Consider the following 24823-nt stretch of genomic DNA (forward strand, 5'->3'; position numbering starts at 1 on the left):
CATGGATTTTAATACCTACTCCAAATTTTTTCTTTTGTTTCCTTCACTGCTTGCTCAATATACAGATTGAATAACATTGGGGAGAGGCTACAACCCTGTCTCACTCCCTTCTCAACCACTGCCCCTCAACTCTTATAACTGCCATTTGGTTTCTGTACAAATCGTAAATAGACTTTCTCTCCCTGTATTTTACCCCTGCCACCTTCAGAATTTCAAAGAGAGTATTCCAGTCAACATTGTCAAAAGCTTTCTTTAAGTCTACAAATGCTACAAACGTAGGTTTGCCTTTCCTTAATCTAGCTTCTAAGATAAGTAGTAGGGTCAGTATTGCCTCACATGTTCCAATATTTCTACAGAATCCAAACTGATCTTCTCCTAGATCGGCTTCTACTAGTTTTTCCATTCGTCCGTTCTGAGGGCATTTCGCCTGTCTCATACATCTTGCTCACCAGATGATAGAGTTTTGTCAGAACTGGCTCTCCCAAAGCCGTCAGTAGTTCTAATGGAATGTTGTCTACTCCCGGGGCCTTGTTTCGATTCAGGTCTTTCAGTGCTCTGTCAAACTCTTCACGCAGTATCGTATCTCCCATTTCATCTTCATCTACATCCTCTTCCATTTCCATAATATTGTCCTCAAGTACATCGCCCTTGTATAGACCCTCTATATACTCCTTCCACCTTTCTGCTTTCCCTTCTTTGCTTAGAACTGGGTTTCCATCTGAGCTCTTAATATTCATACAAGTGGCTCTCTTTTCTCCAAAGGTATCTTTAATTTTCCTGTAGGCAGTATCTATCTTACCCCTAGTGAGATAAGCCTCTACATCCATACATTTATCCTCTAGCCATCCCTGTTTAGCCATTTTGCACTTCCTGTCAATCTCATTTTTGAGACGTTTGTATCCCTTTTTGCCTGCTTCATTTACTGCATTTTTATATTTTCTCATTTTATCAATTAAATTCAATATTTCTTCTGTTACCCAAGGATTTCTACTAGCCCTCATCTTTTTACCTACTTGAACCTCTGCTGCCTTCACTACTTCATCCCTCAAAGCTATCCATTCTTCTTCTACTGTATTTCTTTCCCCCATTGCTGCCATTTGTTCCCTTACGCTCTCCCTGAAACTCTGTACAACCTCTGGTTTAGTCAGTTTATCCAGGTCCCATTTCCTTAAATTACCGCCTTTTTGTAGTTTCTTCAGTTTTAATCTACAGTTCATAAACAATAGATTGTGGTCAGATTCCACATCTGCCCCTGGAAATGTCTTACAATTTAAAACCTGGTTCCTAAATCTCTGTCTTACCATTATATAATCTATCTGAAATCTGTCAGTATCTCCAGGCTTTTCCATGTATACAACCCTCTTTTATGATTCTTGAACCAAGTGTTAGCTATAATTAATTTGTGCTCTGTGCAAAATTCTACCAGGCGGCTTCCTCTTTCATTTCTTAGCCCCAATCCATATTCACCTACTACGTTTCCTTCTCTCCTTTTTCCTACTACCGAATTCCAGTCACCCATGACTTAAATTTTCGTCTCCCTTCACTATCTGAATAATTTCTTTTATTTCATCATACATTTCTTCAATTTCTTCGTCATCTGGAGGGTTAGTTGGCATATAAACTTGTCCTACTGTAGTAGGCGTGGGCTTCATGTCTATCTTGGCCACAATAATGCATTCACTATGCTGCTTATAGTAGCTTACCCGCATTCCTATTTTTTATTCATTATTAAACCTACTCCTGCATTACCCCTATTTGATTTTGTGTTTATAACCCTGTATTCACCTGACCAGAAGTCTTGTTCCTCCTGCCACCGAACTTAACTAATTCCCACTATATTTAACTTTAACCCATACATTTCCCTTTTTAAATTTTCTAACCTACCTGCCCGATTAATAGATCTGACATTCCATGCTCCGATCCATAGAACGACAGTTTTCTTTCTCCTGATAACAACGTCCTCCTCAGTAGTCCCTGCCCGGAGATCTGAATGGGGGACTATTTTACCTCGGGAATATTTTACCCAAGAGGACGCCATCATCATTAACCATACAGCAGAGCTGCATGCCCTCGGGAGAAATTCTGGCTGTATTTTCCCCTTGCTTTCAACAGTTCGCAGTACCAGCACAGCCAGGCTGTTTTGGTTAGTGTTACAAGGCCAGATCAGTCAATCATCCAGACTGTTGCCCCTGCAACTACTGAAAAGGCTGCTGTCCCTCTTCAGGAACCAAGTGTTTGTCTGGCCTCTTAACAGATACCCCTCCATTATGGTTGCACCTACGGTACGGCAATCTGTATCGCTGAGGCACACAAGCCTCCCCACCAACGGCAAGGTCCATGGTTCATGGGGGGTGGGGTACCCAATAAGATATTCAGATTCCTAGAGGTAAAAACAGAAGTGGGGAAATGAAATGCACTTTCAACAAGAGAACAACCCAGAGACTTCCTTGTGGTGAAATTCATCACAGAGCAAGACCACCAAACAAAATTCTATGTGGGAGAAATCATTGGCATACCAAAGGATAAGACAACTGAAATAAAATTTCTAAGGAAAAAAGTAGGGGAAAAGAGTGACAATGTTCCATTTCCAGCAAGTGAATGACAACCGAGATGTTCTCTACATTGATATTGTTTGGAAAATTGATGTGTATCAAGACATCAGGAGAGGATGATTTCTCTTCCCAACACTGTCCAAGATTGTTGTCATTGCAAAAGGTCAGTGAGTGAAAATTAGCAATGAACAGTATAGCAAAGCTGCATATAGATCTGTAAGACCATTATTATCATGTTATAGTGCATTAAAATAGTCTTATTTGTAGAAAAAGTTCCTGAATTCAAAATAAAAAGTTTTCTCTACAAAACTTTTTATATGATAGCATATAATATAAAGAATTTCTGCTTACTGTACTCATTTGTGTTATTTCCCTGTCCTGCTTCACCTCCATAGTGAACTTGAGAGTATTTTGAACACAGATTAATGTCTGTTTCACTTCATCCCATCTGGGGTGAAGTGGGACACACATTTCAGCACTTGAATAGTCCCTCTATCTAACATATTTAAAAAATATGAACCCAAACACAGTGAAAAAAGTTGTTAGAAGATTATATATTTAAAGTTTCATAAAGTTTGGAAACAAAATTGGTAGATAAATTTACTAAAAACCTGAAAATCTGTCCCACTTTGCCCCATTCTATGATACTCACTGAATCTCATTTTCTCACCAGAATTTCGCTTAATTTGTTTAAAAATTTAATGGTATTCTTTAAAATGTTTTATAGACATTCTACTGATGAAACATTATGAACTGGATCTTAAAAATAACGTGTCTAAAACATTTACTTAAAATGTGAAACCAATCATTGACTGGGTGAAAGGATTTCAACAGAGATTTCCCCAACTCTCTCTTCAAACACCAGAAGGATGCACTTTGTCTAGAGGTACAATTTGTGCTAAATACAATGTATCAACCTTCTTTGATAAACTACATGGTGTTATAAAGTGTCATCCAGATTTTGGTGCTGGATCACACATTTTCAGTGCAAGTGGAATTGGTTCAATAATAGTCCAGACATCACTGATGGCTGAAATAGACCTATACTTTTATGATATCTGTGCAATAGTAGATGATGATACAGCTGTGTCATATGAACCTTTTGATACCATTCTCATTGTACTGATATCTTGTGACATTTACAAAACACATTTTCTCTGTGCGAGTTTGTGGACCTGTTATGATGAATGGTAATTATTTGATTGAAAATTTGTTTTTCATATTTTTATTACATTTTTAATAGTTGTATCTTCCTACTTTCACCTATTTACAGAAAATTATTATCCTATGTGATCCTTTCTATACCAGCTACCAGCACATAACTTTATTCTTTCCACACACAAAATATTAAAAATCTTTTATGAAGGGTATATTTTATAAATTACGTAACAATTTATATTTTACAAAATGTACTTATAATTTGAATATTATTGTCTACCAAATGTTATCATAGTTGAATTGTATCAATATCTGAGAAACACTTAATTGTTGAAATGCAATATCTCTCTTACATTGTGATAAATTAGTTAGTTTGAGGAGTGTCAGTGTGAAGGGTTGATGATGGACAGACATGGAGAGGCAAGTCTGGTACTTGTCTCCATTGCCCCCATGTAAAATGCATTTGTAAAGTTATGTTAACATACAAAAAATGTCTGCATTCAAGATGTGATCTGTTGATTATGTGAAACACATAAAAGTGGTGCTTTAAAAAGTGTTTCATTCAAGAATGTTTTGAGCTGGCCCATTTTCATCATTTCAGAAATGAACAGTACTTCATTATTAACTTAATTGTTTGATGAATGGATTACAGTGAGGTGACAGTCATGGGGATAACATTATGCACATATACAGATGATGGTAGTATCATCTACACAAGGCATAAAAAGGCAGTGCATTGGCAGAGCTATCATTTTTATTCAGAAGATTCATGTGAAAAGGTGTTTGACATCATTATGTCTACATTACAGGAATAAACAGACTTTGGAAACAATTGTAGTTTGAGCTAGAGACAGACAGGACATTCCATTTTGGAAGTTGTTAGGAACACAATATTCAGAGATGCACAGTACCAAATTTCAGACACTGCTTCTCACCTCAGACAATGCAGTGGCTGATGGCCTTCTCTGGATGACAGAAAGCAGCAGTTTCTGTGCACAACTGTCAGTTCTAACAGATGAGCAATACTGCATGAAATAACTGCAGAAATCTATGTGGGATGCATGCCAAATGTACCCTTTAGAACAATGCACCAAAATTTGGCATTAATGGGCTATGGCATTAGATGACCGATGCAAGTGCCTTTGCTAACAGCACGACTTCATGTGCAGCACCTCTACAAGGATCGTGACCATTTCAGTTGGACTGACTAGAAAACTATGGTCTGGTCAGATTAGTCCCAATATCAGTTGATATGAGCTGATGGTAGGGTTCAGTTGTGGTGCAGATCCTGTGGAGCTATGGATTCAGGTTGTCAACAAGGCATTGTGCAAGTAGGAGGTGGCTCCATAATGTTGTGGCCTGTGTTTACATGGAATGGAGTGGGTCTTCTGGTTCAACTGAACTTGTCTTTGACTTGAAACAGTTGTGTTTCACTACTTGGAAACCATTTGCAGCTGTTCATAGGCTTCATGTTTCCAAAGACCAATGGAACATTTATGAATGTCAACCTGCAATGTCACTGGATCACAGCTTTCATGAGTGGTTCGAAGAACATTCTGGACAATTCAAGCAAATGATTTGGCAACCCAGCTCAGCTGACAAATCCCATCAAACATTTATGGGCCATAACTGAAAGGTCAGTTCACTCACAAAATTCTGCACTGGCAACGCTTTCACAATTATGGACTGCTATAAAGGAGAGCATGGCTCAGTATTTCTTTAGGGTTTTTCCAATGACATGTTGAGTTGCTGCTCTACATCGGGAAAAAGGTCTGACATAAATAAGAAGGTACCTCATGAGTTTTGACACCTTAGTGTACATCAAAACATTGATTGCAGAAAAAGTTGGATATTGTGCTGAAATGTGACAAACCCAGGCCTCCTATTTTATTCCATGACATCAAGCCATAGCATCTACTTCAACAGTAAGATAACTAAGATGAGCACAACTTTTTTAGCTTCCAATATTCACAACAGTTAACATAGTTGGTTTCCAGAACGAGATTTTCATTCTGCAGTGGAATGTGTACTGATATGAAACTTTCTGGCAGATTAAAACTGTGTGCCAGGCCAAGACTCAAACTCAGGACCTTTGCCTTTTGCAGGCAAATTCTCTACCAACTGAGCTACCCAAGCATGACTCATGCCCCATCCTCACAGCTTTACTTTTACCAGTACCTCGTCTCCTACTCTTCCTTTCTTCCAGGAGTGCTAGTTCTGCAAGGTTCACAGGAGAGCTTCTGTGAAGTTTGGAAAGTAGAAGATGAGGTACTGGTGAAAATAAAGCTGTGAGGATAGGGAGTAGTCATGCTTGGGTAGCTCAGTTGGTAGAGCACTTGCCCACAAAAGGCAAAGGTCCCGAGTTCGAGTCTCTGTCTGGCACACAGTTTTAATCTGCCAGGAAGTTTCTTTAACATAGGTGGTGCTTATCTGCAATCCTTGTCCCATATAGTGAACTATGAATATTTCTATATCTATTGCCTTAACGAGAAATCTTGAAGACATAATTTTAGTCAGTTAACTAACATCATTGTTTAATTAGACTGTAGGTCTGGGTTGTTTAAAAGGGGTATAAACAACTTAACAAAACTACCAGTGCAGAGCATGGAACATCAGTTCCAACATGTTATATAATAAATGTTCTTGGTAATAGGCTACCTACACCCCCATCCCCAATGATATTTCTACTCATGAATTTCTAGGAGTGTACAACATGGATGAACTCAGAAAGTTTAATGAAGGTTATTGAATACTTCAAAAAATTTTCTGCCAGCTCAAAAGCAAATCAGGTTTTATTATTCATGGATAATCATGACAACCACCTCTCAATAGATGTGACAGAGTTGTGTAAGGGGATCAGGATAATGATTTGAGGGTTTTACCTCACTGCATCAATAAATTGCAGAATTTTAGTGTCAGCATCATGAAACCACTTTATACATTTTGTAGATATGTAAATGATGTTGCATCCCTGTGAAACATTTTCAGATTATGATGTTGCTCATTGTGTGAGAATAACATGTCCCCAAGGAATGACTCCCATTACTATCAAGCTGGATTTAAAAAGACAGACAATTTTCCATTTTATCATGATGTATTCAATGAAGATCACTTTCTCCCATCCTCTGTTACTGTTACACCTCTACATGAAAGTTTGGACACAGGCATGATGATGATAAGATGACACAGCAACACCCAGTGATCTCGAGGCGGGAAAGTCCCTGACCCCACTGGGAATCAAACCCGAGACCCCATGCACAGGAAGCGAGAATGCTACCACAAGGCCATGAGCTGCAGATAGACATAGCTCCTCACAAATGTTGTGGATATAGTAGGATCCAGGTGTTCATTAGAAGATGCTAGGCTGTTAATGGAAGAGGCCATACCTATGCAATTTGATACAATTGAAATCTCACCTACTTCTCCCTCTGAAAAAAATAAACTTGCTTAAAAGCAAAAACTCACATGGAATTGATGGCATTTCCAGCAAAATACTAAAAGCTTGTTCTCAACAGATAAGTAAAATTCTCAGCCACCTGTGTAATAGCTCTCTGGAACAGGGCATTTTCCCTGATAGACTGAAATATGCTATTGTTATACCTTTGCATAAAAAAGGGGATAGATCTGATGTCAACAATTACCATCCAATCTCCCGTCTAACAGCTTTATCCAAAATTTTTGAGAAATTAATGTATTCAAGAATAGCTTCACGTATCTGTAAAAATAAAGTACTAACAAAATGTCAGTTTGGTTTCCAGAAAGGTTTTGCAACAGAAAATGCCATATATGCTTTCACCAATCAAATTTTGAATGATCTGAATAACTGAACACCACCTATTGAGATTTTTTTGTGATCTCTCAAAGGCTTTTGATTGTGTTAATCATGAAATTCTGCTAGACAAGCTAAAGTATTGTGGCATGAGTGGGACAGTGCATAAATGGTTTAATTCGTACCTAACTGTAAGAGTGCAGAAAGTTGAAATAAGCAGTTCTCATAATATGCAAAGATCAGCACATTCCTCAAACTGGGGAACTATCAAGAATGGGGTTCCACAAGGGTCGGTCTTGGACCCTTTGTTGTTCTTAATATATGTTAATGACTTGCCATTCTATATTCATGAAGAGGCAAAGTTAGTTCTCTTTGCTGATGATACAAGTATAGTAATCACACCCGACAAACAAGAAGTAACTGATGAAATTGTCAATAATGTCTTTCAGAAAATTACTAAGTGGTTCCTTGTAAACGGACTCTCACTGAATTTTGATAAGACACAGTACATACAGTTCTGTACAGTAAATGGTACGACGCCATTAATAAATATAGACCTTAATCAGAAGCATATAGTAGCTAAGGTAGAATTTTCAAAATCTTTAGGTGTGTCCCTTGATGAGAGATTAAATTGGGAGAAACACATTGATGATCTGCTGAAACGTTTGAGTTCAGCTACTTATGCAATAAGGGTCATTGCAAAATTTGGTGATAAACATCTTAGTAAATTAGCTTATTATGCCTATTTTCACTCATTGCTTGCATATATATACGCTCTTATGAAATTTGTTATTAACAACCAAACCCAATTCAAAAGTAATAGCAGTGTGCATAACTATAATACCAGGAGAAAGGATGATCTTCACTATTCAAGATTAAATCTAACTTTGGCACAGAAAGGGGTGAATTATACTGCCACTAAGGTCTTTGGTCATTTACCAAATAGTATCAAAAGTCTGACAGATAACCAACAAGTATTTAAGAAGATATTAAAAGAATTTCTGAACGACAACTCTTTCTACTCCATAGAGGAATTTTTAGATATAAATTAAGGAGAGGAAAAAAAAGTTGTTATAGTAACTTAATTATGTTGTTAAATTAACTTAATTATGTCATGTATTGGAAAATTTGACTTGTTCCAAATCATTAGGAAATATCGTATTCATGATCCATGGAACTAGTATTAATCTAATTTAATCTAATCTAACAGTTCCTACACCTAAAACTTATGTCTGAGGTCCATCACATTTTGATATGAAAGACCATCTAGAGAAGCCAGTTCATAAACAAAAGAAAGATCTAAATCTATGCCTTATCTCTCTCCAGAGGATGTACAGGGTTTTCCAAAGGCTAAATCAAGAAGAAGCTGCACTCAGTGACCTAAAAGAAGAATATGCCAGCCTGGAATGAATTACAAACAAAGTGTAAACCAAAATGGCATTAAGAGACCTAAACCAAACTGAGCATTATTCCTAGATGATGACAATTGCCTGTCTGTTTTGTTTTAGGGCCCAAAAAACAACTGGGGTCACTTGTGCCCAAGTCAAAACCATAGAACACAAACACAGAGATGAGGAAAATAATTATATGTCAGTCCCAATGGACAATAGGAGACAGCTAAAAAAGGCATGTGGAAAAGAGCTTAAAAAAAGCAGCATACCAAAATAGTGGTCCAAAACTAAAAATTAAATGGCCTTTGCCATATTGCATTGGCGGATAAAAAAATAAAACACGGTCAACTGCCCATGTGTCATTCGCTAAAACAGCTGATAAATCAGACATCAAACCCAAACTGGAAAGTACATTGCTAAAAAAATGGCATTCCAGCAGGAAGTGGCGGACAGTTAAAATTTGGGTGCAATGCATACAAAGTGGTGGGGCAGCACCACTGAGCAAATGACAATGATTTTTCAGTTGTGCTAGAGGCTGCCAACCCTGGCCCATCCTCCTACATGATACACAACTATTTTTGGGGAATGATTGTACCAATTAATAACAGTCTTTGAGATGATGGCTTGCAATATTTAGTCCTGAATTGTCTTTGAAACACAGAAGTGGACTGATTCATGAAGCTACATAAACAAAACAGCATATACTCTGGTTCATTATTCGGATCCATGATGATCAAGTAACTCATTCATGCACTCCACCTAGTGGGAATATTGGAAACTAACAATGTTAGGTGGAAATAAAACTTGAAGATATGCTACATACAGTGCTGATCAAACATTTCTGTATGTTATTAATGATTTTCACGTAGCTTACTTTTGTATAACTAAATTATAAACACCCTGTAAAATTGCACCAATTTTCACATATTTAAGTACATTATATATTGTTACCACATGATACGCTAATAATTCTTTGTTTGGAAAATTTAATTTGATTCTCAATTTGTGTATTTCAGTGTTCACGTTCCTCCACAACTTTTTTTACAATTTAGCTTTCAAAACTAAGCATTCTACCAAATTTTACATTTATTGGTAATTTTCTCATTGAACTATATCGTTTGGAAGAGGTAATAATGTAATCTGTATTTAAAAATATACAAAATTTAAATCACAAGTCTGCACACTTCATAATGGCAACTTGGTCCACCATATTACACATCTACTCTGTATCTCTTGCACAAAATGTATATATGAGATACTGCATTCATGCAACAGACAAATCAAAATGGGATATACAAACATATACATTTAGAAAAGTGACAGAAAAGAAATTGTTACATTAACTCTGTAAAGTAGCTGTGCCTTTTGATGTATTATATCTAATAATTGTGCATTGCATAATGTGAAGTTGACCCAAGGATGACAGGACACTTCTGCACAGGACTGTGAGGGAGAAATGGGTTGTGGCATGGATGCAGGTTGCTGGCTGCATAGTAAAACACCATTAACAAGTCAATCACTTTATTACAACCCATATAGCTACATTTTGATGCCATGGTGTGGCAACCACACCACTCATACCACCAATTGCAATAGGGTGCATGGATGGCAACCAGGTGACCAACCGGTGGGTCCTGAAACAGACATTAGGCATGCCACGCTGCATGTGAGTGACATCTGTGGCACAGAAGATGACTGTGGCACTTGCAGAAGATACCAACCTTTTAAGTGGCATTTCAAAGCACCACAGTGCCCACACCAGTGCAGAAGGGAGAGCAACTATATCATCTTCATTATGACCCATTGCCTTCTGGGAAGGAGTGTAGCTTCTGCTGGAGTGGCACCGAGTCCTGGAAGGAGGGCTTGTTGCTAGTAGATGGTGCTGTGGTGGCAGCCAGCCAGGTTCATGTGGGTGCTTGCTGACCCTTCATGTGGTGGTGCCTAGGGTAACACCCCTATCATAGTCACTCTACCTGGAAGTGAATATTTCTGTTAAAAAGTCGTAACTATTTATAAGAGAGAGCTCATTTCTTATGCTGATTGCCACTTATAGTCATATTCCTGGCAACATTTCTATGGCCTGCTGTGGAAAAAACTCTTGGCACATTCTGTAAGAACCTCATCCTACCACTGAACTGGCAGGTTTGTGGTGCCAGGCCTGGCCTGTCTCACAATGCATAAACAAACCCCTTACTGTAACTGGTATGCTGACATCCTGCACTCACTAGCTTCCTATTGCTTTTGTGATGCAGCACTGCTATCCTCCCATAGCATCTCCAAAAAATAGTGGAGGCACTACAGTACACCCTCCTTGGGAAGACCTGGTCCTTGCATCTCCATCCAGGACCAGTCTGCAACTAAATTCAAAATTCATGTACAACAGTTTTCAATGTTTACAAGAATTTTTACTTAATAAGTATCAGGTAGCTTGAACTATGAGGTTTAGAGCCCGTAAATTTACTCTTCAATGTTTAGTTCATTAGATATTTATCTGAAACTTCAGGATACACTTGTGTCACAGGGCTAATTCCTAGTTCATTAGTTCTCATAGACTGTACAACACAATGTACGACTATTAATATACACTTTCCATGTCATCTTGATAACTCTCCATATACCACTTATCACACTTTTCAAGGATCTCATGGTCTGCTCTATAGCCTTATACCTCTTAAAATCTAGGAAATACATTTCTTATTACCATACACATCACAATGTGACACATGGAATTATACAATCACTTTCACTCTCCAGCTACTATCCTTAAGCACATTAGTGATCCATTCTACTGGGATCTGTACTACTGGATGATAGAGGGGGCAGAAGGTGGTGGCATCTTTCTGTCTGAGATAGATGCAGGCTGCAAAGAACAGTATCAGAGTATCATTTAAGCTACAGCCATGCAATACTGTCCCTATCTATACTGCTACACATGCTGTAGCATCTTTTTGCTGAAATATGCCCTTTCTGTGTTTCTATGATATGGTTTATGGAGTGAATTAGGTCTAGTTTCAATGTATTGTTGTGGAATGTTAAATTCTGATTGGAAACGCCTCCATCGGTCAGTACAACTGTGACTGTGATATGTTTAACCTGATAGTGTAGCTGTGGCTGGTAGATGAAATGTTGACCCCTATTATGTCACACACTGTTCCATTAACTAGTAGTGCACTACTACTCAGTTCCAATCACTTCACACCTTCAAGTCTAACCTGTTTGTTGCAGCTCATAACCACCACTATGGTGTCATATGGAGGAGATCTAATGTAGCTCTTCTTGTTGGAAGTATGGTTTAGGTTCAATGATATTGAAAACATTAACTATCTGTTGTGCGTAAAAACAATAGAACCCAGCATGTCTCTGTGCCAGTCCGAATTACTCAGGTAGTCCACATCATAATTTTTTTCCTTTTGCTGTTTGCTTCCTATCATAGTCCAGAAAATAGATCCCCAAACCTCCTAAGATCATTCCTCAACTTCCATTCATTAAAGACAGGCCTTAGCCTCTATCAATGGCTGGTGATCACATCATCTTGTCTGGAAAAATGTGCTCTGCTCTCCAAGTTCTGCATCAAACCAGTCTCAGGACTGGAGACAACAACAACAACAACAACAACAACAACAACAACAACAACGCTGCCATGACAAGTGACAGACATATCCAGGTCATTATGGTGAGAGATCATGAAGTAAATCAACACCCTATTAGTAGTATGGTGCACCTGCTCCATTCTACCATTAGTTTGTGGGTGCAATGGACTTTTTGAACCCATAGCAAATGAAAGTCGTTTCACCAAGTCTGGCACGACATTTGTCCCATCTGTTTCAGTCACACCACACTTGAACAACCAGTTGTTGACAGTGGCTTCTGACACCATAGCAGCTTGCTGATTTGGGATGGCAACCACTTCCATATATCAAGAGAACTGATCTTTAAAACCACCACTACCACCCTGCTCAATCCATCTGTATTTTCATTCTTCATTCCTGGTGCATGCACCACTTCATAATCAAACTCAATGAGTCTTAATGCCCACCTTTCCAACCTGCAAGAAGGGTCCTTTAACCCTGATAACTATTTTAGAGGCACATGATTGTTTATTACCTCGAATTTTTTGCCATACATGTTTTACCAAAAATACATAATTCTGTACATCAAGCTGAGAATTTCCTTCTCCGTGGTGGAATAGTTCTTCTCTGCCTTAATGAGTTGTTGTGAAGCATAAGTCACAGAACATTCTTCACCATCCATCACCCGACTCTAAATGCACCCTATTGTCTGATTGGGTGCATCATGTGACACCACATATTCCATCTGATAGTCTAGAAAAATCAAAACTGGGCTTCATATCAAAGCTTTCTTCAGTTCCTCTGTTCACTCTAAGTCAAGCCCTTTTTAATAGTGGCTTGAGTGACTATGCCACATTCACAAACCCCTTCACAGTTTTCCCAGGTAATTTGAGAGCACTAAAAGTAACCCTATCTCTTTTGCTCAACTTTGGAACACTAAAATCCCAAACCACTTACCTCAGTCTTGAATTTGTCTGTACCTCTTCCTTAGTAATTATATGCTCTAAGTAAGCCACTTCCTCTAACACAAAATGACATTACTCCACGGTCAACATCAGATCTTTTAAAAACCTCTCTCAACTATTGACTACATCCCTCCATATCCCTCAAGAACACAATTATATCATCAATGTCCACCAAACATTGCTGATGTTTTAACCCCATTAGTACCCTATGCAACAACCACTGAAATGTTGCTGGGCATTCTTTAATCTGATCGGCATCCTTCGGTACCGCCTGACCACAGGGAACTTCGAATGCTGTCATTGGTTGCTCCTCCTTAAATCCATGGTAGAGATATACGGACATTGTCCCAAGTTATTGGTGGTCTCCACAATATTAGGCAGGGGGTATGAGTAGATAAATAGGATACACTCCTACTGTTAATATGGTTGATAGTCACAGCAGAACCTATACTTCTTGGAACTGTCTGTTGACTTTTTGGGCACGACCACAAGGGCAGCCCCCATGGACTTGTTCTCTCCCCCATTGTTCAGTTGGTTCACTGTTGGTTTACAAAACCCTCAGTAACTGACTGTAGGTGTCAAGGTATACAGTATGGTTCACTGGTGCTTCATTTCCCATTGAAATTTGATCTTGTTTTGTCCTTAGGATCCATTGCCAGCAATGCCCATAACACAAGTCCTTGAATTCTAGTACGAACTTCTCCATCTCTCTGTCCTCTCAAGATGCTCCTCTTTTTTACATAAGGCAGTTTTAGCAGTGGCCTATGGCTGACCATGGTTCACATCTCATGTGTCCCAGTCGTCATCACTTTGTTGCCTTACTTCACTGGTGCCAAAAATGCCTAGATTTATGGGTACCAGTTTCCCTCCAAATCTCCTGTATGTGTACATTGCTTCTCTTGACAAAACAAAGCAATGCATCATTTTCCTTTAGTGGCTGTTTTACACATAACATATCAGTAGACATTCCTGACAACATTTCCATGGCCCGCTGGTGGAGAAACTGATTTGCCCATTCTGTAAGACCCTCGGGTTACTGTTTTCATTGGAAAGTTACAGTGCCAGTCCTGATCTGTCTCACAGTGGGTTACAGCTCCTCCTCTATAGCCAGCAAAACAATATCCCAAAATATCCAGCTACCTATGGCTTATGCTTTCTTCGGGATTGGAATTATTATATTCTTCTTGAAGTCTGAGGGTATTTCGCCTGTCTCATACATCGTGCTCACCAGATGGTAGAGTTTTGTCATGACTGGCTCTCCCGAGGCCATCAGTAGTTCAAACGGAATGTTGTCTACTCCCGGGGCCTTGTTTCGACTCAGGTCTTTCAGTGCTCTGTCAAACTCTTCATGCAGTATCTTATCTCCCATTTCGTCTTCATCTACATCCTCCTCCATTTCCATAATATTGTCCTCAAGTACATCGCCCTTGTATAAACCCTCTATATACTCCTTCCACCTTTCTGCCTTCCCTTCTTTGCTTAGAACTGGGTTGCCATCTGAGCTCTTGATATTCATACAAGTGGTTCTCTTCTCTCCAAAGGTCTCTTTAATTTTCCTGTAGGCAGAATCTATCTTACCCCTAGTGAGACAAGCCTCTACATCCTTACATTTGTCCTCTAGCCATCCCTGCTTAGCCATTTTGCACTTCCTGTCGATATCATTTTTGAGACGTTTGTATTCCTTTTTGCCTGTTGACAGATGTGAAAATTACCGAACTATCAGTTTAATAAGTCACAGCTGCAAAATACTAACGCGAATTCTTTACAGACGAATGGAAAACTTTGTAGAAGCCGACCTCGGGGAAGATCAGTTTGGATTCCGTAGAAATGTTGGAACACTTGAGGCAATACTGACCTTACGACTTATCTTAGAAGAAAGATTAAGAAAAGGCAAACCTACGTTTCTAGCATTTGTAGACTTAGAGAAAGCTTTTGACAATGTTAACTGGAATACTCTCTTTCAAATTCTGAAGGTGGCAGGGGTAAAATACAGGGAGCGAAAGGCTATTTACAGTTTGTACAGAAACCAGATGGCAGTTATAAGAGTCGAGGGGCATGAAAGGGAAGCAGTGGTTGGGAAAGGAGTAATACAGGGTTGTAGCCTCTCCCCGATGTTATTCAATCTGTATACTGAGCAAGCAGTAAAGGAAACAAAAGAAAAATTCAGAGTAGGTATTAAAATTCATGGAGAAGAAGTAAAAACTGAGGTTCGCTGATGACATAATTCTGTCAGAGACAGCAAAGGACTTGGAAGAGCAGTTGAACGAAATGGACAGTGTCTTGAAAGGAGGATATAAGATGAACATCAACAAAAGCAAAATGAGGATAATGGAATGTAGTCAAATTAAGTCGGGTGATGCTGAGGGAATTAGATTAGGAAATGAGACACTTAAAGTAGTAAAGGAGTTTTGCTATTTAGGGAGTAAAATAACCGATGATGGTCGAAGCAGAGAGGATATAAAATGTAGACTGGCAATGGCAAGGAAAGCGTTTCTCAAGAAGAGGAATTTGTTAACATCGAGTATAGATTTAAGTGTCAGGAAGTCGTTTCTGAAAGTATTTGTATGGAGTGTAGCCATGTATGGAAGTGAAACATGGACGATAACTAGTTTGGACAAGAAGAGAATAGAAGCTTTCGAAATGTGGTGCTACAGAAGAATGCTGAAGATAAGGTGGGTAGATCACGTAACTAATGAGGAGGTGTTGAATAGGATTGGGGAGAAGAGAAGTTTGTGGCACAACTTGAATAGATGAAGGGATCGGTTGGTAGGACATGTTTTGAGGCATCAAGGGATCACAAATTTAGCATTGGAGGGCAGCGTGGAGGGTAAAAATCATAGAGGGAGACCAAGAGATGAATACACTAAGCAGATTCAGAAGGATGTAGGTTGCAGTAGATACTGGGAGATGAAGAAGCTTGCACAGGATAGAGTAGCATGGAGAGCTGCATCTAACCAGTCTCAGGACTGAAGACCACAACAACAACAACAACAACAACAACAACAACAACAACATGGCTTATGCAGTGTTGCACTGCCATACTTCCACAGAAATGCCAAAAAATATTGGCAATATTACAAATGAAACTGAACATTTTAAATTCTAGTCACTGTGTAACTAAACATACTGACTTAAGTAAAAGTTTTCTGATAAACACACATTAGAATTTAATGAAATTAATTGTGACAATGTTTTAATACACATGTTCGAACAATAAAATCAATTTAAAAGAGTCATAGGTCAAATTTTATACAGTAATCCTTTTTAGTCAAAGATTGTTAATAAACATATCAGAATCAGTGTACATACATATACAGGAATCTAGCCATTACTCTCTTTAACCCTACAAACAACAGTGTATCAGAAAAATTAAAGCCAATATTAGATAGTAAAAATGTTAGTTACCAGCCTAACTTTTCCTTTTTGATAAACATCCTTTCTATAACTTTTTGTAGAACTCTTTCTACTTCCATGAAATTTAACTGCTCACAGAATTTCAGTGAATTTGGTTTTAGAAAGAAATTAAACATCGGGTCTTCCTTTTCTGTCTCACCAGTATTTTGTATCTGGCACCCCTTATGTACTTCAGTTACTTGGCTGTCCAATCAAATCTGCCAGATTTCCTCATCAGGACAAATTATATTGAAATAATAATTCAAAATCACTTACAAAATGAAGTTGAAAGAGGCTAAAGCAGTTTGTTGAGAACGCGAGTCAAGCAATGCTCTTGTTTTTACATGCAACATATACCACCATTTTCGTAACTGTCAAAGTCTGTAAAAAAATTAAATGAAGTTATAAATTCACACAATATCTGAAAATGAGAAGGAATTATTCTTTATCCTAGATAGTATAATTAGTACAAATTATTTACAAAATATTTATTTACAAGGCATCATCAATAGTTCTATGGGTGTACCAGATGACAAATCAAGGGACTGTGGGCAAGAATCACATATCCTTATTACCTAAAACAACATGTAAAAGCAAACATATGGCATATAGCCTACAGGTAAATATCATGAGATTTGACAGCATCATCATCTTCCACGATGCAGTATTGCAAGAAAATTTTTAAAATTATTCAATATTTGATGCAAAAATTGGATTATTCTACAAGGTACAATCTAATGCTACTATTAACCAGACACTGGACTGCAGTGTATAGTTAAAATTGGTCAATATATAACATTTCTGTTCCTTAGCAGTTTTACTTATAATATTCTTTGCTAATATATGATCTATTTTCTGTGTTCAGAGACTCAGTTTCAATTAATTCATATGCTTCAATGTTATGGATGCTGTTCAATTGAATGTACAAGTAAAATTTTGGCTCTTAAATAAAATGCTGTTATTGCAAAGATTTAATTCACTTAGAAAGCAGAAAATGAATTTACATGTTGCTTTCAACATTATTATCTCAAAATTAAGTGAAAATTTATCTCGTGTATTTATAATGAATACATTATTATATGAATATATGATTAAATGCATGGTCGTAGTTTCCCCACTACAACTTAATTACACTACACACATCAAAAGAAGTTTTGCATCACCTCAGTTCTGAGAGTTCTGAAACCTGTACAGAAAACTGGAATAGAGATCAACATAAACATCATTTCCTCCCTTTTTATTGCTCATGTTGTACCACCATACAGCAAGACCTTCAGAGGTGGTTGTCCAAATTTCTGTACACACTGGTACCTCGAATACCCAGTAGCACGTCCTCTTGCATTGATGCATGCCTGTATTCATCATGGCATACTATCCCCAAGTTCATGAGAACAAGTTCATCAAAGCACTGTTGGTCCAGATTCTCCCACACCTAAATGGTGATTTGGTGTGGTTCCCTCAGAGTGGTTGGTGGGTCACATCACTCATAAACAGCCCTTTTCAATCTATCCCAGTTCGATCAGGGTTCATGTCCGGAGAACATGCTGGTCACTCTAGTTGAGCGATGTTGTTATCCTGAAGGAAGTCATTCACAAGATGTGCATGATGGGGGCACAAATTGTCATCCATGAAGACGAATGCCTCGCCAATATGTTGCTGATATGGCTGCACTATCAGCGAATGATAGTATTTACGTACCACACAGCCATTATGGCGCCTTCCGTGACCACCAGCGGAGTATGTTGGTCCCACACAATGTCACCCCAAAACAGCAAGGAACCTCCACCTTGCTGCACTCAGTGGACAGTACGTCTAAGGCATTCAGCCTGACCAGGTTGCCTCCAAACATGTCTTTGGCGATTGTCTGGTTGAAGGTATATGCAACACTCACTAGTGAAGAAAACGTGATGCCAATCCTGAACGGTCCATTCGGCATGTTGTTGGGCCCAATCTATACTGCACTGCATGGTGTCATGGTGGCTTAGATGGACCTCGCTGTGGACATTGGGAGTGAAGTTGCACATCATGCAGCCTATTACGCACAGTCTGAGCCAAAACATGATGTCCTGTGGCTGCACGAAAAGCATAATTCAGCATGGTGACATTGCTGTCAGGGTTCCTCCGAGCCACTATCCATAGGTAGTAGTCATCCACTGCAGTAGTAGCCCTTGGGCAGCCTGAGCACGGCATGTCATTGACAATTCCTGTCTCTCTGTATCTCCCCATGTCGGAACAACATCACTTTGGTTCACTCCGAAATGCCTGGACACTTCCCTTGTTGAGAGCCCATCCTGGCACAGAGTAATAATGTGGATGTGATTGAACTGCAGTATTGACCATCCAGGCATGGTTGAACTACAGATAATACAAGCCATGTACCTCCTTCCTGGTGAAATGACTGGAACTGATCAGCTTTTGGACCCCCTCCACCTAACAGGCACTGCTCATGCATGGTTGTTTACATCTTTGGATGGTTTTAGTGGCATCTCTGAACAGTCACAGGGACTATGTCTGTGATACAATTTCCACAGTCAACATCTATCTTCAGGATTTCTGAGAACTGCGGTGATGCAAAACTTTTGATGTTTGTATTTATTCACGGTAAATGATGACAGCCAAAACAGTTGCAGGATAAAGATTTATTAAAATTCTTTACCAAGGTTTTGGTATATGCACCTTTGGCACAATTGTTTTATTAATCTCCATTGCAAGATGTAATTTTAAATATTTTTCTTCTGATGAAGGTATATTTATATATACCAAAACCTTGGTCAAGAATTTTAATAAATCTTTATCCTGCAACTTTGGCTGTCATCATTTACCGTGAAGAATTTCAACAGTTGCTGTTTCAGCCATGTTTAAAATCTTGAAAGTGTGTATTTATCACTGTATATCATTCTTCTCATGATAATCTATGTGCTTCTTCAGAACATATATACTGAAGTAACTTCCTTGCATGCTGTCATTGGCAGCAGAATAATCATTCAAGGTAGGGTCTTCTTATCACAGTGGTGGCTGTAGGAACTGCAGCAACATAACTGGTGGCACATAGATTTGGAAGTGCAATTGATTGGCTACCAGCTGATGCCACACATATGAATATCAGTACCATCACCTTCTAATAACATTCCTAATATAGTTTGATTACCATTATCTTTTAACAAATTAATCCCATTACATCAATACACACTGTGCTGCACTTCTACATAAGCTTCTCACTCCATAGTTACTCTAAACTTTATCACCACTAGAACGTGAAAATAAAGCAAATAATCATTATGCATTACTTCATTAAGTCAATATATATTTGCTTATATCATCAGATAGCAGGCTAATAATGTCAAATGCACAAATGTACTCTGCTGTTCACTATGTAGGTAGATCTGATTTTTCTAGGTAAAATTAATTTTCATATTTCAAGTGAGTCAAAAAAACAAATTTCTCCTCACAGTAGCAACAAATTTCAGTTGGTAGTTTTTACATCCACTATTACATAGATATTATAATTACTCTTGCTTGTACTAATGGCATTTGACTAGTAAAAACAGATTTCTGAGCCCTCTGATCACCCTTGTTCTTATCATATGACACTCGTGATTTTGCTAACTACATCATAGTTAGGTTCAGTTTATAGACAATTATAATGTGCTGTCCCTATCGATAACATGTGGCATGAGAGTTGACAAGCAAACCAAAAATTAATAGTAGTTTATATCGAAATGACCTCATTACCAACAATGCTATAAAGAGGATAGATTGCTACTCAACATATAGAGGGGACATTGAGTCACAAACACACTGAAAAGACTGCTATACAATTTCAGCCAAAAGACCTTCTGCTGAAGTAGGAAAGACATACATATCCACTTAAGCACAAATAAAACACACATGACTGGTGTGTTTTCTACTTCAGAAAGAGGCCTTTTGGCTGAAAACTTCTATATATACTTTTCAAAATATAATATAGTCACAAAAATAATCAATTATTGATATAATGTAAATGGACAGATAAAAGAAATCTCCTCACCAAGCAGCAGCAGGGGAAACACAAATGGATTTAACTTTCACAAGCTTTCAGAGCCAGTGGCTCCTTCTGGCAGAGTAGTTGAAGAGGAAGGAAGAGGGGTGAAGGAAAAGGACTGGAGAGGTTTAGGGAAAGGGTAACTGTTTAAAAGAACCCCTGAACCAGGGTTCTGGGTGACTTTTCTGAACTACATCCCTTTCCCTAAACCTCTCCAGTCCTTTTCCTTCATCACTCTTCCTTCCCCTTCAACTCTTCCACCAGAAGACAGAGCTGCTGGCTCTGAAAGCTTGTGAAGGTTAAATACTTTTGTGTGAACGTTTCCCTTCCACTGCTTGGCGAGTAGATTTTTTTATCTGTTCATTTACGTTATCTAATACAGTCAGATAGATAAAAAATCTACTCACTCAGTAGCAGCAGGAGAACACATTTTTCCATTCTGGATTTTCCATTGTTTGAGCTCATAAATGTAAGTTTGGCAAAGATATAGCCACTATAATAGATTTCTCTTTTTTAGTTCTACAATGCTAGTTGTCTTACCCATTCCATCTACTGGTATGATCAAACTAACATAGTAAGAGAAATAAACTATACACAGTTCCTTATTATCTGAAACTTTTAATCTGTTCAACCAGAACAAGTTCTCTCTCCCTATATGTCCAATCTATGATAAACATCTACAGTTAATTAACATTAGGAATTGTAGGAACACTATAAGTAATTTTACTTTTGACTTTCAAAATGAGGAATAGTAAAGTGTGCTTAATGCTTCAAGAGTAAATGGAAAGTTTGATAATTTCATTTGTGTTTTACAGTATTACTTTGCTAATCATTTCCTAAAAAAAAAAAAAAAAGAGAAAAAATCATGAACCAGGAAAGTAAAAGGACTTGATTGCAAAAGGCATTAAAATTTCATAATTACAGACAAGGTTCATCACCACTATTGTAGTGCCTCAAGAATTTCAGTGTAAATTCTAGAAACACTCAGCCTTAAACCATCTCAAACAACCGATATTTTAGGTATGACTATGTGCAGGTTGGAAGTTTGTTATCTGAAGAGTGTAAGAGGGGCACGTCACCGATGATAAGTTTTCGCTACCAGCACCACAGAAGATGTGAGAAGAACTCGGTGAATAACTATGTCATATTCTTTGATGTGTCGTCTCTGTGGTGATTATAAAAAAGACTATTGAATAGTTGAAAGTAGTTTCCTAAGGACACATTCATGTATTGGACTCACTTCAGAATAGAGACTTTTAAATTATTTCATGTCTTGGTTATGAGCGAAGCGAGACACATGTAAGCTATTTTGAAGAAGTTTAAATGATTCTAATGTTTGAAAAATAAGTTAGCTTGCAGAAGTTATTATCTGTGAAAGTGGAAAATACAAAGTGATGGAACTGAAAAATATTCTACGAGTACACAAATTATTTCAAGAATAGAGAAGTATTTTAATAAATTCGCTTAACCAGCTGTAGTCTTTAGAGATGAGGCTTATGGAAGATCGGCATAGCTGATTACCCTGAGAAGAGGATCGGCTACACACAGCGTGCAGGTTAACTGAGAAGAGACGTGTGCACCTTACAACCCAATACCACACTGTCTCTTGTCGTCCGATAACATTAGACCATCTGCACTTCATGTATTCCCTTTCAAGGCACACATTGCTTCCTTGGCCTTTCCTTTCTCCCACCTGGCTTTAATATTTTTATCTGGAGAGGTAACCTTTCTCCACTCATTATTTTGAGGTGTTCATTCCAGTTTCTTCTATTTTCTTGTATTGTATTGAGACTGTTAAATATAATCAGCTCTTCCCTAAGTTTTGAATTTCTAAGTCTGTTGGCCTGTGTGCATCCCTTTACTGCTCATAGAAATCTCATCATCATTACCTGTTAATAACAGTTTTTGCCCTTACATGATATTTCCATTTGAAAGCCAAGGATCTTGTCTTTTCTGAAATCGTCAAATGGTACTTTTCACAAACCTTATCTAATAACTATATTCCCCTTTGCATGTCATCTTCATTATCTGCCAGCAGTGTGACAACATCTGCATATAGAAGACAATTCAAGCAGGAATCACTGCTTATCTTCATTCCCCCGTTAAAATTCTCCTTCCATTTCCAAACTGCATCATCTAAATAAATGTTAAAAGGTGTGAGGGAAATGCTGCAATCTTGGCTCCTTGTGGCTATAGAGTGTCATTCATATCTAAAATTACAGTTTTGTGTGTGTTGTACAGACTTTTTAAAACGTTTACTATGTGTTGGGGATATTCTCTTGCCCTCATAGTTATCCATAGTTTTTCTCTCTCAACATTATTGAATGTCTTAATAAAATTAATGAATGCTAAATTGGTTTCACTACTGTAATCTGTTTCTTGAGTATTTGTTTTACTGTAAATGCTGCACCTTTCATCCATATGACCCTCTGGAATCCCATTTGTTCTTCACCTAATAAACTATCACCTGCAACCTTTAACCTCTTGTTCACTGTTCTTACATAAACATTGTATGTGGTGTCAAGTACGATGATTCCTCTATAGCTCTTGCAGCTGTTCTGGAGTTCTTTTACCCTTGCTTGCGACCAAGCTATTGGGGTAGGTCTCTTTCGCAGCACATATTAATTAAGTATAGTAATCTCTTTTGTAGTAGGGTGCCTCCATACTTTACCAGCTCAGCATTTATACCATCAGTACCACTGACTTTTTTTTCTTCAGAGTTGAGGGCTTGTCTTAACTCATACATACATAAATCGTCTATAAAACCTATTTCAAATTCTTCCTCTATTCTCTGTGGAACAATTTTCTTCATTTCCCAAGTTCTTGTAATGTTCTATCCATTTTGCTTGTTGAGTGTTATTTATTTGAGCAACTTCCTTAAGATTTTTCATAGTTTTATAAGCTATCATTTGCCTTCTGTGAATATCATCTTCTATTATGCTTATAAATCTATCCCAATATTCTTGATGAGCATATTTCACTTCTAAATTTGCTGCATTTGTCTCTTGTTTGTAAATTTGATGATTTTCCTTTGCTGGTTCTTTGAGGTACTTAATACAAGCGACTTGTTTTTTCCTTATACCTTCATGTAATTCTGATGTCCAAATTTTTAGCCCTTTCTTTCTTATTTTTTTTTCTTTTTTCCTAATGATTCTTCAGCAGTTTTGGAAACTGCAGTTTCAATATTTTCCATTCCTTCTTTGTCTCTTCCACTTCTTGTTTCTCTAGTTCTTGACTGGGTTTCTTCTTGTACAGATCTCTTATACTTTCTCGATTTAGTAAATGTACTTCGTAGATTTCTTTCTTCATCTTTTCCTCTGACAACTTCTTGTTCTTTCTCCATTTCGTGCACATATCTATTTGAGGTATCATCAAGAAATTGTCAGAACCTATGTCATATCCCCCATATACTCTTGTGTGTCTTACTTTGCCTTCTAATTTTTCATTAATGATGCTGTAGACAATAACAGATTTAAATCCCCAACCTGACAGTAGCTGACCATGTATATTCATGGATATCTTTTTTTAAGAACATATTGGTTATCTTAAGATTATTAAAAGAAAAAAAAATCTCTAAACAATCTTGCATTGTTATTTATGACATTTACTCCCTTCATCCCCATGATCTTTAGGGTTGGTTTATTCCCTATCCCTGCATTTAAATCTCCTTTTAATGTTACTTAATGCTTGTTGTTATACTTGTCCAAAACTGATTGCAGTTTGTCATAGAAATCTGTAGACCCCTCTTCTCCCTTCATCAGGTGTGAAATCTGCAATGATAGTCAAGTTTTGTTTATTTTCTTTGAAGTTAAAACTATAATTCTTTCTTTTATATAACTGTACCCTGTAATTCTCTTTTCCCATCTTTTATGTATGTAAATGGCAATCCCTTTGCTTGCTCATATTTTTGTGCTCCACTACATAACATCATATTCTCCTATGTGCATGTTTCCCTGTAGCTTTTTCTTTGTTTCTGTTATGGCAGCTATGTCTACCTTGTCCTTT

General features: G+C 37.8%; 1 protein-coding gene across 1 annotated transcript in view; it reads left to right on the forward strand.

Annotated features, from left to right (window-relative positions):
* Positions 1-12381: 12381 nt before the first annotated feature.
* LOC126176546 (uncharacterized) overlaps positions 12382-24823 on the forward strand; it is a 76623-nt gene continuing 64181 nt past the window's right edge. The window contains exon 1 of the mRNA XM_049923703.1: positions 12382-12543. Within this exon, the coding sequence (XP_049779660.1) occupies positions 12382-12543 (162 nt within the window). The remainder of the gene's footprint in view (positions 12544-24823) is intronic.

The sequence above is a fragment of the Schistocerca cancellata genome, chromosome 3 (genome assembly GCF_023864275.1).
Source record: "Schistocerca cancellata isolate TAMUIC-IGC-003103 chromosome 3, iqSchCanc2.1, whole genome shotgun sequence".
NCBI classification, from domain to species: domain Eukaryota; kingdom Metazoa; phylum Arthropoda; class Insecta; order Orthoptera; family Acrididae; genus Schistocerca; species Schistocerca cancellata.